This window comes from Podarcis filfolensis (genome assembly GCF_964270895.1).
Source record: "Podarcis filfolensis genome assembly, chromosome: 14".
NCBI lineage: Eukaryota > Metazoa > Chordata > Lepidosauria > Squamata > Lacertidae > Podarcis > Podarcis filfolensis.
In genome coordinates, this window is record NC_139616.1 from 28,738,320 (window position 1) to 28,754,897 (window position 16,578).

The window sequence follows — 16,578 nt, forward strand, 5'->3', positions numbered from 1 at the left end:
TCCAAGCAAACCCAAGTTAAAAGAACCTGCTTGGGACCCTCCCCCCACCAATGATGTCTTTCAGGGATCGCCAGCTTGTGTACCTCCAGTGCCGGTGGGCTTGAAGGCCACCTTCCTGCTGTTGGCATTTTGTACCTTCCTTTCAGAGTGGCCTCCTCCCACTCAGCGCGGCGAATGCCCCACATGGCTCCATGTGTTACGCTCAGGAGAGAAATACCTCCAGAGGGTTCCGCTATGAGCTGGCACCAGGATCCGCCCCCTCTGCTGATCCACAGGCACATCTCTCCTCCACAAAGCAGCTGGTCCGTGCTTGGCATCGCGAGTCAGCATCCCACAGTTGGCCACGTCACCCATCGCTGCCACAAATATCTCATTCTTGGATCTAACTCAATGGAATCGAGTTCTTCGTTCTCAAAATATCTTCTTCCAGGGGTAGGACGAGACTCTCTCTCTCTCTCTCTCTCTCTCTCAAATACAAACACCCTCAACAACTTTGATCCTCCTCTTACAGTCGCAGGTTTAAGCTGCGATTTCCAAAATACCGACTGGCGCTGGTGCGAGTTGTAGGCTGAAACATTTGGAAGTCACCATGTATTTAAGATGGTGCTCAAGTGACACATTGGAACACGCTTTATACGGAGTCAGATCAATGCTGCATCTAGCTCAGTACTGTCTGCACTGACTGGCAGCAGCTCTCCAGGCTTTCAGACAGAAAACCGAGGACTGAACCTGGGACTTTCTGCATGCAAACCAGATGCTCCACCACTGAGCATGTGTGTCTCAAAGTCTCCCACTGCTGTAAGGAGCCCCCCTCCCATTACACCCCAGCCTAGCAAGAGTCTTCTCCACCTCCACCCACAACCCTTCCTGTAACAGACCATACAGGAAGTCTATGTCTGTTTTATGGTTCACAGTCAGGAACACTGCCTCTAGCAAAAAAGCTGCATTTAATATTGATAAGTTTTGCATTTTAAATATTTCTCAAGGACACAGAGGTCCTAGGAAGGGTGCTCTCGAAATACGTTTGCAAGCAGAGGGAATATGCTTGCAGTTTTCTCTCCTTCAGTGAGTTTAAAAAAGAAGCTTCAGCCATTTGAGTATTTCCAATTTTTTGTCCTCCACCCACCTCAACATGATGTTTCCCCTAAGCCCACCAAAGATCTACACATGAAGGGTTGTATACTATTTTAATAATAATAATAATAATAATAATAATAATAATAATAATAATAATAGTAATAGTCAAGTGGGAACTTGGGGGTAAAAGAAAACATTTGGATGCTGCTTAGCTTTGCTCTCCTGTTATGTTGCTCTTTATTTTAAATACTGTTTAACAGTTTTTCCTCCAAAAGAGGCTGGCCACAGTTTGAGTTTCAGGACACCAAGGCAAACATAATAGGTGTTCTTGCCATTATACAAATCTATGGTGTCACCGCATTTGGAATACTGTGTACACTTCTGGTTGCCTCACCTCAAAAAGGATATTGTAGAGTTGGAAAAGGTTCAGAAAAGGAAAACCAGAATGATCAAGGGGAGGGAGCGACTTCCCTATGATGAAAACTTACATTGTTTGGGACTTTTTAGTTTAGAAAAAAAGGCGAGAGGCATAGCTGTCAACTTTTCCCTTTTCTTATGAGGAATCCTATTCGGAATAAGGGAATTTCCCTTAAAAAGGGGGAAAAGTTGACAGCTATGGTAAGAGGGCATATGATAGATGTTTATAAAATAATGTATGACACGGAGAAAGTGGAAAGAGAAAAAAATTTCTCCTTTTCTCATGACACTAGAATTCGTGGACGACCGATGAAACTGAATGTTGGAAGGTTTGGGAAGGATAAAAATTCTGTGCTTCCTGCAGCACAGAATTAATCTATGGAACTCATCCCCACAGTAGGTAGGGACGACCACCAGCTTGGATGGCTTCCAAAGAGGACTGGACTGATTCAAGGAGGGTATCAATGACTGCTAGCCACAAGGGCTCTGCTCTGCTTCCGCAGCTGGAGGCAGCAATGCTTCTGAATACCAGTTGCCAGAAACGACAGGAGGGGAAGAGGGCTCTTTTGCTCAAATCTTGCTTGTGGGTTTCACACAGGCAGTGGCGTAGCGTGGGTTGTCAGCACCCGGGGCAAGGCAAGTAATTTGCGCCCCCTAACCCGTGGATTTGCGCCCCCTAACCCGTGGATTTGCGCCCCCTAACCCGTGGATTTGCCCTAACCCCAGATGTTGCGCCCGGTGCGGCCGGCCCCCCCTGCACCCCCCACGCTACGCCACTGCACACAGGCATCTGGTTGGCCACTGTGAAGAAAGAATGCTGTGCTGACCCAGCTCTTAAAATGTTCTTATTTTTCAGACACCTTTGCTGAACTGTTTCCAATGCTTAAGGCTTGTTTGTTCAGACCAGTCTACCCAGACACAAAATTCCGATATGTGTATTTGTTTAAAAACTGTTGTTTCCCCCCTGTTTTTTTTAATTCAATTTTGTACATCTACTTGTCTTTAAAGTTTGATTTTACCAGTGTTTTCCTTTTGACTATTTTCTATTGTTTTTACCTAAACTGCTAAGAGGCTGTTGTCCCCCCCCCCTTTTCTGATTAAGCACTATGTAAAGCTTTCTAGATAAGGGGTGGGGGGAAATACAGCCTGTATTTAGGGAAAAGAACTCTCCCTTAGAGGCCACTTCCCACCAATAATTACCTGATTCAGCACTCCCCCCAACCCATTAAAAGACTCTTGCATTAAAGGGCACTTGGCTGGTCTCTTTTGGAGAAACTGTTGGGTGGGCATAGAGGGAAATGCCAACCAGCTTAAACAAACAGAGACAGAGTGCCTTGGGCATTCTTGGATCAAAAGTAGGATGAAAATTGGGGTGGGCTCAACATCAGCAAGTTAGGTCACCATTTAAAGGTAAAGGTAAAGGACCCCTGGATGGTTAAACCCAGTCAAAGGCGACTATGGGGTTGCGGCGCTCATCTCATTTTCAGGCCGAGGGAGCCAGCGTTTGTCCACAGATTGCTTTTCAAGTCCTGCAGCCAGCATGACTTAACTGCTTCTGGCGTAATGGAACACCGGGCCAGAACCCAGAGCACATGGAAATGCCATTTACCTTCCCGCCACAGCGGTACCTATTGATCTACTTGCACTGGCATGATTTCGAACTGCTAGGTTGGCAGGAGCTGGGACAGAGCAATGGGAGCTCAATCCATCATGGAGATTTGAACCGCCGACCTTCTGATCGGCAAGCCCAAGAGGCTCAGTGGTTTAGACCACAGCACTACCAGCATCCCTATGTCACCATGTGCAAGAGGAAGGCTAAGGAAAACCAACAGACTGCTTGTCCCTTTTCTTCCCCAGGTCTTCAAAGCTGACTGCCTTTCCATGTTCCACCTGCCAAGGTGTGTGTGTGGAGAGATATATTTGGGGCAGAACACAGCAGATGCTCTTGGCAGCTCCAGGAAAATATATTGCATGTAAATTGCAATTCGCAGGTAGGGCTTCCTTGAAGTTGACAGTGGTAGCATTTGTGCTGATTCCTCAAGAAAGCTGCTGACTGATCTTCGCTATTTTGCAATATGAACAAAAAACCCCTCCCATGTTCCTCCCTCCATATATTGCTCCCTTCCCCATGCCTTCCTTTACCGACAAAAGGCCTCTGAACCACAAATGCTGATCCGAATGTGTTTTATTGGTATATATTTGCTTTCCTTGGACCTTTCAAACATTCCAGATATCGACCGCCCATCTGTACAGGACATAGACTGGTGCTGCAGCTGGAAAAGCAGATTGCAAACTCAACCACACATAATCTTCATGGTGTCCAGAGATCTACCTCTGGGCATGAGAGAGTGAGCTCATCCTACCTGCAATGTCAAAAGCTGACCCACAGATGGCAGATGACGACCAGCACCTTGGGAGAGATGGAGGAGGGGGAGCATTTGCCTCTCCCCACCTGACCCGGAGTCCTTGATGGGAGCGTTGAAGATGCGAGAAAAACACAGAGCCCTCCCTAAACCCACAGAAATGGCTCCGGGCCATCTCTTCCAACCACATGGCAGGAAATGGGATTCCAAGCTATTTAATGCATGCACACAAAAACAGACAGCCCCCACCCCAACCCCCCCAGCATCACTCAATACAATCCGGATGGAAGAAGGGACAATGGTCACAGTCTTCTCAAACACACTCAGGTTCGCCGTTTCGTGCTTGGAGATTTCCCACAGAGGTGATTTCGGGATGACCACAGCGCGCAAGTGGGATTTCCGCGGGGGGACCAATAGCCATGGGGTACTCCCTACATTCCTGATGGGGCCTCCTGGCAGTCCAATGGGAACCCCTTTTGCTGTGCATGTGGCAAAGCTACAATGTCTGTTCTTGCTCAAAGAATGAGAGGTTTGGGGATTGGGGAGGCTCAGCGGCAGTCAAACCAAAGCCACAACCGCTTGGGCTTAGCAAGTGGAGATTCGAGGATTTCAAAAACGAAACGGAAAAAACGAAGTCCTCAACCCAGGTTGCCCATGGGGGCAGGTCCCCCGCCGAGGGTTTCTTCTGAAAAACAAAGTTTCACTGGTTACACCATCACAGGGGGCGGGTCATGTCATGCAGTCTCAACGATACACCTCTATACATGGCAGCCAGCAGGGCAGCTCTGACTGCCAGGACTCTCAGCCAACCAGGGGCGAGGCTGGCCTCAGACTGGCGTGGTTCGTCTGTTGCCTGGATTGTTGTGTAAGGACTCCTTGAACTCTTTGGGGAGGGAGTTGTGAATCTGTAAAAACCCGTGATCTCTCTCTGAGTTGAGCAGTGTCCCAATAGTCAGCTTGGAAGGATCCCTGGAGAGGGTGAACATGGAGATATCGGTGGACGGGATGGTGTTGAAGCCTTTGCCGATGGGGGACAGGTCCCTGGACCTGGGCTCCGTGGAGCGGGAGCTGGATCTCCTTCGGAACCGGTACCGGTAGGTAGGCAAGCGGGCAAAGGTGGACTTCTTCAGCAGCGCCACGGAATGGGTTTTGGCTCGGATCTGGCGGTGCTTCTCGATGTACATGTGGACGGCAATCACCCCCACCATCTCAGCAATGATGAAGGATAAGGCCCCGAAGTAGAAGGACCAGCCGTAGGAGTAACTCTTCTTGGAGTCGCTCTGCCCAGGGTCCCCGGCGTTGGCAGAGATGTAAACGATAATCCCAATGATGTTGCTTAGCCCTGAAGGGAAGAATCAGAGGAGGACTAAAGTAACTTTGTGTCCAGGAGCCAACAGGGAGAACAGGTCATTTGCAGAACAGAGAAAGACAGTGACATGCTGGTTAACTTATGATATGCGATATGCGATATGCGATATGCGATATGCGATGATATACGATATACGATATACGATATACGATATACGATATATGCTATACGATATACGATATCTTTATTGTCATTGTCCCATACAGAACAATGAAATTGAAAAACTACATAAAACATTCAAACCCCCCTAAAAACTCTGAAACCCCGTTTTAAAATACAATATACTATAGAGACTCCTTATGCTGCGTTTAGAACCAGAATTGAATTTGAGTAGAAACTTTCTCAGGCGGCTAGTCCTGGTCTTTATAACCCTATACCTTCTTCGAGAAGGCAGAAGCTGAAAGAGATCATTTCCGGGGTGCGTACTATCCTGTTACAGTTAGTTTCGTTATTAAAGAAGCAGAGCAGAGAATACACAGGGGCTTCTAAGGGTTGTTCCTGTCTAGATGAAGCAGTTGCCTGGACTGGATTGTAACTCCCTGCCTTCACTCTCTAACCCAAAGAACGCTCTCTGTTTTTGCCTGGCTCTCTGCTCTGTGACATGCAGTAGATGCCTTGTTCTAGGAGTGGAAGGGAAGAGGCTTGCAGGCTGTCAGCAGAGAAATTGTCAGGGTGGCTCTGGTGGAGCTGTCAAGTCTGATTCCTGTGGGCTGGGGCACCTGCCTGTTTCCTCCTCTTCATCCTCCTCCAAGCTCCCAGCCTCCAGCACTTCCCAGCTTCCCCCCTCCTCTGGGGTGTGGCTGATTTCCCACCACCAGGAGCCAGGATCCAAACCCTCTCCCTCTGTGCTTTCCCCCGGGGGCTCTGGTCAGGTGGCTTCTGCCACTCTTCCCCATACAGCCAGTTCCTGACACTTTGCTCATCCAGTCAGAGGAGATGAATGGGACTCTGCAGTATGCAAGGGATGAACTGGTGGCACACAAACACCAACATATTTGGTGAAGTCATGCTATTTTCATTTCAACTCCTGGAAGGAAACACGTTTGCTCTGCACCCTTCTGCCTCCATATGGTCTCCTCCAACTTTGCATGCCTATGAATGGGATATCTGGGTATCTGTCCCAAAAGGGCCATAGAGCAGAACATCTGCCCTGGAAGCAGAGGGTTCCAGGTTCATCCCCCACATCTCCAGGTAGGACTGGGAGTGTCCACTGCTTGACAGCTGATGGAGACCCAATGCAAGAACACTGAGCTAGATGCACCATCAGTTTGACGCATTATCACATCTTCCAGCATTCCTGCCTGACACCAGCACCAGCCAGCACCCCAGGGGCATTTTCTGGACTCTGTGTGAAACAGGAGGGGGGGGGGCACCCTTTCAGCTAACATGCATGAGGCGCCCCCCTTGCTTCCTTGCCACAGAGGAGCTTTGTGTTGCGTTAATGAGCCAAGAGCGTTTTGTTTGCTGCTTTGTGTCTCTACTCCTCTCGGCTGAAGAAGTGAGAACAATGCTCTCTGTCTTTTTTTTAGGGTGGAGCGTTTGTGGAGGGAGCCAAAGACAAAAGATTTCCTGGAGACAAAGATACTGTCACGAAATAGCCCACGACAGCAGTCAGGAAGGAAGCCATTTGCCACTCGCTCGCATTCCTCTCCAGATGGCTGCTCCTCTCCAGATGTTGAATTGGCCAGGGCAGTGCAAAGGCACAGCAGCCTCCTGGGAATGGGAGAGGCCTGGTTTCAGCAGGTTCTGCCAATCCAGTGTTTCCCAAAGTGGGCAGTACTGCCCCCTGGGGGTCACTAGGATTCTTGGGGAGGGGTTGCTAAGAGTCATGGGGGGGTGCAGGGGGCACCAGAAGTGTAAATGACTATCAGCCTTTGAAAAGCTGGTATCGGGATCACGTTCATCAGCTTCATTGAATTAATTAAACCACATAGTTTTAATTGGATTTTGAATAAATGTGCAATTAATTGTTACTGTTTCGAATTTTATTGTGTGACTATCTTCCTTAGTGGGTCATGTGTGTATACCCCTAGTATACCCCTGTAGTACCCGTTCCACCTTTGGAACGCCCTGCAACCGGATTGGTCTCATGTTTGACCTCCTTGCAATGGAAACCACTCTTCTGAATAATGCGTTTTATAGGGCAGGCCTGCGCAGGGGGTGGGGCAGCTGGGTTCGCTTGCCCTGGGCCTCAGAGAGCTAAGCTGGCTGGGCTACCCTGCCAGAGGCTGCCTGTTTTTTTGTTTGTGTTTATAACTTTGTTCTAACAAGACTCCCACCTTGGACCTCAGATAAGCTCTGTACAGGCCTGGGCAGGTCAGGGTTTACCCAAGTATCCCAGAAAAATGGGACATCCCATTTTCTTGTGTGAGAGCACAGCGGCCATTTGGGGTGCTGTGATCTCAAGTGAGAACGTACCAAGACCTCGCCCAGAAAAAAGCAACCCCCAAAGTTCTCCCCCCCCCCCAGGGCTGCAATCTCATGGTGCATTTTTGGGTGCCTTGTGAGCTTGGCCCCGAAAAAGCATGTTTTTTGGGCTCAGTGATCTTGCGCTGGTCACATGACTGACTTGGGAGCGTGGGAGGGAGCACATGGACCCCGGTTTGGGGACTCAAGGTGTTGGAGGGTATAGTAGGGTACGGGGCACTAGGATGAGTCTATGGAACCAAGCTGGCTGTGGCCCCCCAAAGCTGACTACTTCGATCGGTGGAATTTTGCAGCACTACAGGTACCACAACACACTTATTCTGCGTTTGCAAGAACTTGATCATTTAAAGTGGCACAGAAAGGCAGCAGCATGAGACTGTCGAGAAAAGGCAGCCTGGAACAGGTGCATTTTGAAAGCTTGCTTGCAAGCCTGAACAGAATCCATCCAGCTGGCAGTTCCAGAACTGTGGAGCCACCACAGAGAGAGTGCTTGTACTACCAATTTCATTTATTTTCCTGGTGGCCATACAAGCGGGACCTCAGAACCTGGCCTTAAATATCTGGGCAGGATTGTATGGCTGGAGGGAGTCCTTTAGCTACCCTGGTCCCAAGACATTTCTGTTATTCAGTGGTTACCCTTTTACTGTGCTGCCCTGAATTATCTTATTTACTCCTCTGGCTGTTTCCCTAAAGGCAATTGCATTCTGCCAAGAAACAAAGGTTGGCTTAGCTTTCCAGAAAATGCAGAGCATCCTCAGAAAAGCACAGCATCTTCCAACACACACACACAGAGAGAGAGAGCGAGAGAGCGAGAGAGAGCGAGAGAGAGCGAGAGAGAGAGCGCCAGCTTAGCTAAGACATCACACAGGGCTTATCAGCTCAACCTTTAACTTCAGAATTAAGATGCTGCTGTTGAGCGCCAATTCTGAGTTTTGTAAAATACATCAAAGTACACAGAAACTGCTCTGAGAGGGATTCTGGGGCTCCAAATCCCTTTGAAGCTGCTGTTGCTGCAGCAGCAGCTCAGAGACATAAGAAGTTGCCTTATACTGAGTCAGACCTTTGACACTTCCAGCTCAGCATTGCTGACATTGATGGGCAGCAGCTCTCCGGGGTGTCAGGTAGGGGACATTCCAGACCTACCTGGAGATGCAGAGAACCAGACCTGGGACCTTCTGCATGCCAAGCAGGAGCTGTGCCTACTAAGCTTTGGCCCTTCCTGACCTAAGCAGCAGTTCTTGGCAAGGGTTAATGGGCAAGGAGGAGGAGAAGGAGGGCTCAATCTTCACACAGAATCACTGCATCCCATATCAAAATCTGGAGATGTCGGGGGATGAACCTGGACCCCTCTGCTTTCAGGGCAGATGTTCTGCTCTATGGCCCTTTTGGGACAGATACCCAGCTATCCCATTCATAGGCATGCAAAGTTGGAATAGACCAGATGGAGCCAGAAGGGTGGAGAGCAAAAGTGTTGCCTTCTGGGAGCACGGAATTCAAATCTGGTTGGCACCCCATTGCTGGGAGTCAGCCTTGGCAGCAAAGGCCAGAGCTTTGATCTTATGTGAAGCAGCATAGACAGTGGAGAAGTGACTTGGGACTCACCTGCCGATACAAAAAAAATCCCTGCACTCAAGATGACGTTGAGTTTGCTCTTGTAGAACTCACTGGCTGCCACACAGAGACCTCCGAAGAACAGCAGACCCACACTCAAGATGGGGAAGATACTGGATGCTCTCACTGCACCTGGACGAGGAGGAGGAAGGAGAAGGGGAAGAGGCAAATCCTGCTCAGACTACACTCATAGAATCATGAAATCATAGAATTGTAATATTGGAAGCCACCACAAGGACCATCTAGACCAAATTCCTGCAATGAAGGAATCTTTTGCCCAACATGGGACTCAAACTCTCGACCCTGAGATTAAGAGCCTCATGCTCTACAGACTAAGCGATCCCTCACATCATTACCGTAGCATGTTAGTTAAAGTACTAGTGGAGGCTGGTCCATTCAGGTGACTGGTATTATGACATATTTATTACATTTGTACCCCACCTTTTCCTCCAAGGGGCTCAAGGTGGTGTGTGTGGTTCTCCTCCTGCTCATTCTATCCTCACAACAACCCTGAGAGGTAGTGGCTGAGAGAGACAGTTATTGGCCAAAGTCACACCCAGGGAGCTTCATGGCCGAGTGGGGAGTCTCAGTCTATGTTAGTGATGGTTTAGTTGCAGATCAGCACGGAGACTCAGAGACGAGCAGTAAAGTTTTAAGGAAACAGAATACAAACAGAGAAACCTATGAGCAAGACTGGCCCCAGTAAAGCAGTCTTAAACTCCTCAGGGGAGCCCCCCCCATTGTGCTCTCTCTGTTTTTTGCTCTGCAAAGCTCTTGGAGACAAGACAGGAGGGGAGCTGAATACAGTAGAACCGGCTGGCTCCCGTGAATCTGTTGCAACCTCAGTCCCTGCCTCCTCCTCAGCAGCCTGTCCTATGTCTGCAGTGCTTTCTGCCTCTTCCTCCTCTCTCTCACTTGAGCCTGTTGCTTGTTCCGCATCCAACCATTCCGCCCCCTGCACCTTCATCCTCTGACCTGTCTTCCATGTCCCACCACCACTCCTCTGGCTTGGAGCCTTCCTCTTCTGAGGCTTCTCTAGGGGGTCTCTGGCTGGAGCTTCTCACTACTCCTCATCATCCAGCCAGTCATTGACAGTCTAGCACTCTACCCATTACAAGAAAGAAAGGCCCACCCATCAGCCTGGAGGGAAACGTCACCTAATTGTAGCTCTTGAAATTTTGCTTATTCTTTGGGGGATGCTGGTGAGGACCCTAAAGCGGCCAGCTAAGGTTCTTGTCTTTTAAAGAAACTAGTTCAGCAACTGCCTCTCTTAGATTCTAATACTCTTTTTTTTTTAAAGAAATATTTATTGAAGTTTTACAAAAACATAAATACAAGAACACATAATAAAAGAGAAAAGAAAAATAAAGATAAAAGCACAGAATTAGAATTAGAATCTCCAGTGAGAATTAGAATCTAAGAGATTCTAATTCTCCTGTAGCCAGTGAGAATTAGAATCTCTTAGATTCTAATTCTCACTGGCTACAGGACCCCAAGAATGGGGAGGGACTCGGGACATCATGAAGACTGCTCAGAAGCTCAGCTCTGGTGCAAGGACCAGAGAAGCACAGCTCAGTTCAGGGAAGCCTTGATTAAAGTCCCACCCACCAATGTCATGAACCCACCAGCTTAAAACCTGCCCAGGGCTTAGGCTTGCCTCCCCCTTAGTCTCTGTGCTGGCCTTGAAGAACTCAGTGGGATGTGGGGGGATGAAGTTGCTGTTAGTGTAGCTGCCCCTGGAATAGCATCTCTGTCAAGATGATATGATGAGCACTTTCTGGAAGCAATTGAAGACATTTTTGTTCTAACAGGATCTTTACCACGAGTGTCTCTTTGTTAGGGTTTTAGTCTTGTTTTAAACGAATTTGTTGTTTTTGTGTTTTAACTGGTTTTCTTTGTTAAAAAAAGTTTCTTGATTTTACATACTTAAGTAAATAATAGAATAAGTTGCCCCCCACTTTAATTTCCCCAACACAAAGTTTCAAAGCATATTTATTAAGAGTCACTTTAATAAAAGCTGTTCCACAGATTTCTATGCCTTTTTTGTGGTTTATAACCATGTTCCTTTGACAAAACATATGTCATATAGCTAAACCACATTTTGTTAAAGTTATTGGATTTCTTATGTTGTGTTATTTCCTGAACTTTGCTTGTCAATTTCTCCATTATAATCTCCGTTATAACTGCTTTTAATTAACTTGTGCATGAATTGCCCTGAGAGGGTGGTTTAGAAGGCAATGAAAATGGGTGGCCCCCACCCAACACTTACAAAGTGTTATATTCTGGGCCCTCCGCGCGCAGAAGTGAAATAGTGGGAAGTGGGAAGCACCCTCTAAGCACCCTTAAATTGCCCTCTGCCGCACTCTCTCCAATCCAGACCAAAAATACCGTATCCAAAAATATCCACAACTTGAACTGAAGCTCTGGGGTTGACTGCAGGCTGGAGGATGAGCTGAAAAGTGGCTGGCATTGCTACTGTACCGCACACATCAGCTGTTAGGCAGGGAGGCTGAGCAGCCTAAACAAAGTCTTGCTGCGCCTCCAGTCTCTTCAGGGCTTCCTCCGCCCTCACTGATATCCATTTCAGGCTCTGGGGAAGACTCTCCAGCTCTCACCAGCCACTTCCAGGTTTGAATTGAATTAGTTATTTATTTCCTGGCGCCATGCGTATATGTGGTCGCGTGCATGTCGATCACATGTAAGTGGGGGGGACGCCTGCACATTCATGATGAGGAGGATGAAGAAGGACAAGGAGCAGGAGGAGACAAAATGAGAGTTAGTTGGCTCTGCCTGTCACTGGCTCTGGCGCCACCTACTGTTGGGCTCCCTTCCTTCTGCCCCACCAGTCTCTACTGCTCTATGGAGACACATTGTGACAGTGAGTCTGTGAAGGGCGCTGTTCCCACATTGGTTCCGCTGCACACAAGCCAAATAATATCTCAACATGGGATCGGTTCTCCAGACTGACATAATTATTTCTTGCATTTTTGCTATTTCCTACATCTTGCCAGCCCAGGCAGCTGCCTAGATTTCTCCTCCTGATATTCAGGTAAGCCCTGGAGCTTTTAATTTACTGGGTACATTTTTTTGGGAGGACTAAATCCTCTGTCAAGTGATGGGGGATGAATTTGTTTGGTCTGCTTGTCACAGAGGACTGACTTGAATTGACGTTTCCAAATTCTATTGTGGATGAGAATGCAACTATCACCTGGGCTATGCACAGAGGCGCCAGCTTCCAAGGGTGATATGGGGGGACGGGCAATGTCGTGTGTGTGACATTGTGTGTGATGTCAGGGCATCAGAATGAGCTGGGGGCAGAACCAAATGTGGCAACAGTATGGCTTCAATGACTGGCAGCTCCTCCTCCCGCCATTGCCATTGGTGGGGGGCTGCTTCAGTCCTCTTTCTCCTCCATGGCAAGAGGAGAAGGAGAAGGAGCCAGTCACTGAAGCCATGCCACGCTTGGCTCCATGCTCAGCCTCTTCCGCCCTCTAATTTTTTGGGACATTAGGGGGGCATAGCTCACTACTAAAAATATTGGAAGGTGACCGCAAGGGCTCAGCCCCCATGAGTTGGCACCCATGGCTATACAGTTTGGTTCAAAAATGTCTGCATAAAGATATGCATCTTTAGAATAAAAATGCATACAAAATGCATATTTTGGGGAGGAAATGCACTGGGAAATGTGTATTTTCCAGGAAACGTTGGGTACAAAACACACATAATTTACATGTGGATTTTTCATGGGTTCTTTCGGAAAGTCTGCAAAAATAGGGGGCAGAACAGACTGAGGGAAACAGATAAGGATGGGGCTTAAGCCGATCTGTCCATCCCTTCACTCATCACATCCTGCCCAGGTGACTGGATCTTGAAACAAGTATAAAAACTTCTGATGAGGGATGGGGAGAAATTCAACTTTGTTTGCATTTGGATAAGAAACTGCCTAATTCACCCTTGAAGAACTGAAATTTGCACTTATTTAACAGTGCAGCTCTCCAGTCAAAAAAAATGTAGAGAAATGCCTATATTAGGGGAAAAGATGCATAAAATTGATGAGAATGACATTAAGTGATGCATTATATTAGAAAAACACAAGATGAGCCTGCTGGATCCAGCCACTGGTCCGTCTAGTCCAGCCTCCTGTTCTTACAATGGCCAACCAGATGCCCCCAAGTAAGACCTGAGCACAACAACAGCTCTCCCTGCTTGTGATTCCCAACAACTGGCATTCAGAGGCATGATTTTCCAGTGCAAAAAATATGCCTGCCATAGAGAAATGTGTTTATCTGGAGAAATTCACACAGAAAAGCTGATAAAGTTTCATGTGGATTAAAAGAAGAAGAAGAAAAAGAATCCTCAAACTGCTGCAGAAATACGAATTGAATTTAATATTGGAAAAACGAGAGAACCAAAAGGGACAGATTCGCCTATCCCTTTCAGAGATATGATCTTTTAATGATGTCAGTCCAAGGGAGAAAAGGACACTGTTGCAAATGAACGAAATAAGGAAAGTGATTAGTTAATGCACTGCATTGAAAAATACACCCCACAACTTATCCTTAATGCTCAGGGAAAATTCAAAAAGCTCCATCAAAAGTGGGATTCACACATACTCTGACAAGGAAATCTCCAGCTGGATTTTGCTGGCCACTCAGTTGTCTACAGGGGTGAGCCCCATCCCTTCTGTGTGTAGACCCCCCCCAACAAGCACAGAATTGTAGTTGCCCGGGAGGTTGTAAACCTTACGCAGGAGGTATTCAGCTGCATCCTGTTCATAGTCAGCATCCTCTGGGAAATGATTGATTTGCTTACAGATTCCTCTGAACGTCCCTAAGGAATAAAGAAGAGAAAATATGCTTAAGAACACCATAAAAGCTCTGCTGGATCAGACCCCTGGCCCAGGCAGTTCAGCATGCAATGCTGACAACCCCCCCCAAACCCCCACCCTCTTGCCCTCTGTTAAATTGTCTCAGTCCATCTTAAAACTGTCCAATATGGTGGCCATCACCAGATCCCAAGTGAATTTCATAGTTTTACTATGATAGGGTTGGAAGGCAACCTCAAAGGTTTGCCCACCCCCCATTGATGCAGAAAATACCTACAGCATCCCTGATAGGCTGCTATCTGGAATCTAAAAACCTCTAGTGAAGAACAGTCCACCATTCTCCAAGCTGTTCAGTTCCCCTGCCAGACAATTTTGATTGTTCAGGTTCATAAGTCTGCTCTTCTAGCCAAAGGCCATGACAAACGTGTATTAGTCAACAGTATTGATAATATAGCACAGGACATACATCCATAAAATAAAAATCCATAATATAAAAAAGATTTTGCCAAGTTCCTGAGCATTGTGTACCTCTGACAAATCCAATTCTATTATTTTGCCTTTTTAAAATCCAATTTGCCAGCATCCACGCTGTAAGAGACAGAAGTTACCAGAGACACCAACACAATCAAATCAAATCAAGCCAAAACAATTTATAGCAATTTTATCTAACTCTTTCTTTCTTTCTTTCTTTCTTTCTTTCTTTCTTTCTTTCTTTCTTTCTTTCTTGGCAGCCAGTGCATAGAAGGCCACTCTCTGTGTTACACAGTTATTATTGTCACTCAAAAGAAACTGAACCATTTCTGCCAGGGTGTTGCTACTTGCTTATGTGAAGAAAGGTTTCAGAAAGTGATCTCTTGTATCTCTATAATAAGGGGCAGGCTAATAGAGAATGAGAGATGTCTTCCATCTGAGATGGACCATAAATACCAGGTCTGCCTGTGTATAGGAGCTTGTTTTAGCAACCATCCAATACGGCAATAGGTATCACATGGAGATACAGCTCAATAAAATCATTTCTTAAGGAAACTGGTGAGAGTTTGGTCAGAGAACCAGCTCTAAAATGCTCTGTCCTCATGAGTGGGTATCAAGGGGGAAATCTGGTGTTTCTAATTAGTTGTAGGTCCCTTCTGGATTCTATCCAGAAGAGCCAATCCCTTAGCTGACACGTATTCAAGGTCAAAGCAGAGCTCAGATCTGGAAAATAATGATAGTCTAGAACATCTGGACAAGCTGCTTTCCAGAATTGGTTATCACCCAGTTCCATATAGCACAGGAAAATGCTCAATAGGCATATGGTAGTAGCAATTTAAAATAAATATACTTTAAATGAGCACAGTCTGCTCTTGCCTTAATTGTTGGCCTCTCGGATTCTGTATGAAGAAGAGCTGCTGATATTCCTGATGGTAGAGTATAGCTTTTGAAAAAAATAATATTCTGCACAGTTTCCAAAATTTTAATGGAGTTCAAATCAGAGCAAGTGCTTTGCTACCAAATATCCTTAGGTTCAATCAGCTGCCCTTCCTTATTGCAATAGAACTCCATCAATCTCCCTATGGCTTTCTGTGTTTTCACTGTCTTCATATAACACCTCCAGGAGAGGGTTTCACTAAAGGGTACACCCAAGTATCTAAACGAGTGAATTTGTTATATAACTTGCTGATCTAAGCACCATTTATAACTAGGACTGTGCCAAAAATCACAATCTTGGTCTTAATTCTTCTGTTAACAGTATGTGCTGAACACCTCCAATAGATTTTTTTTTTGGGGGGGGCAATTGGGGAAGAAAGAGGAGCACTAAATCATCTGCATACATCAATATTAAGATATTTCTGTGCCTAATTACCGGAGAGGGGGAGTCTGAATTGGCTAAATATGGCACCAAATTGTTAATATAAACGTTAAAAAGAGTGGGAGCCAAAGTGCACTCCTTGTTTCACTCCTTATGACATTTTAAAAGCATCAGTCATACCACCATTTAAACCTACTCTGACCCTCTTTTCTGTATTACTGTATAGTTCTTGGATCAATAGCAGAAGTCTGCCGTCAATGTTAGCAATTTGAAATTTCTCCCACAGTTTGTTTTGATTAATAGAGCTGGATGCAGCAGAAAGATCAATAAAGGCCACATAAAGACTATCCTTAATGTTCTTAGTATATTTCCTTACAATACGGTTCAGAGTAAAACTTTAATCAATGGTTCTGTATCCTTTTCTGAATCCTGCTTGTTCTTCATGAAAAATGTTATCTTGCAAACCAGTCTGATGATTTTTGAAGGAGATGTAATGCATATAGCTTTGAGATGTCTAACAAGCTAATCGGCTGATAGTTTTGTGGATCCTTCCTATCACCTGTCTTATAAATCAGGAAAATGATACTCATTTTCCATCCAGAGGGCATTTGGCTCATATTGTTGATGGTGGCAAGCATGCCAGCTGGGATAGACATCTGCCATTCTAAATATCCCTTAGAGCAGTGTTCCCCAACCTTGG

At 46.4% G+C, this 16,578-nt stretch overlaps 1 protein-coding gene across 2 annotated transcripts in view; it reads right to left on the reverse strand.

Annotated features, from left to right (window-relative positions):
- Positions 1 to 3,661: 3,661 nt before the first annotated feature.
- The window catches only part of CACNG3 (calcium voltage-gated channel auxiliary subunit gamma 3), a 68,677-nt gene continuing 55,760 nt past the window's right edge, over positions 3,662 to 16,578 (reverse strand). The window contains exons 2-4 of one of the 2 annotated variants that reach the window (XM_083584685.1): positions 14,011 to 14,094; positions 9,256 to 9,390; positions 3,662 to 5,199 (exon numbers count right to left, since the gene is read on the reverse strand). In XM_083584685.1, the coding sequence (XP_083440811.1) occupies positions 4,685 to 5,199; positions 9,256 to 9,390; positions 14,011 to 14,094 (734 nt within the window). In that variant the 3' untranslated portion in view covers positions 3,662 to 4,684. Of the gene's footprint in view, positions 5,200 to 9,255; positions 9,397 to 14,010; positions 14,095 to 16,578 lie in introns of both variants that reach the window. The other variant, XM_083584684.1, reaches the window with a different exon arrangement.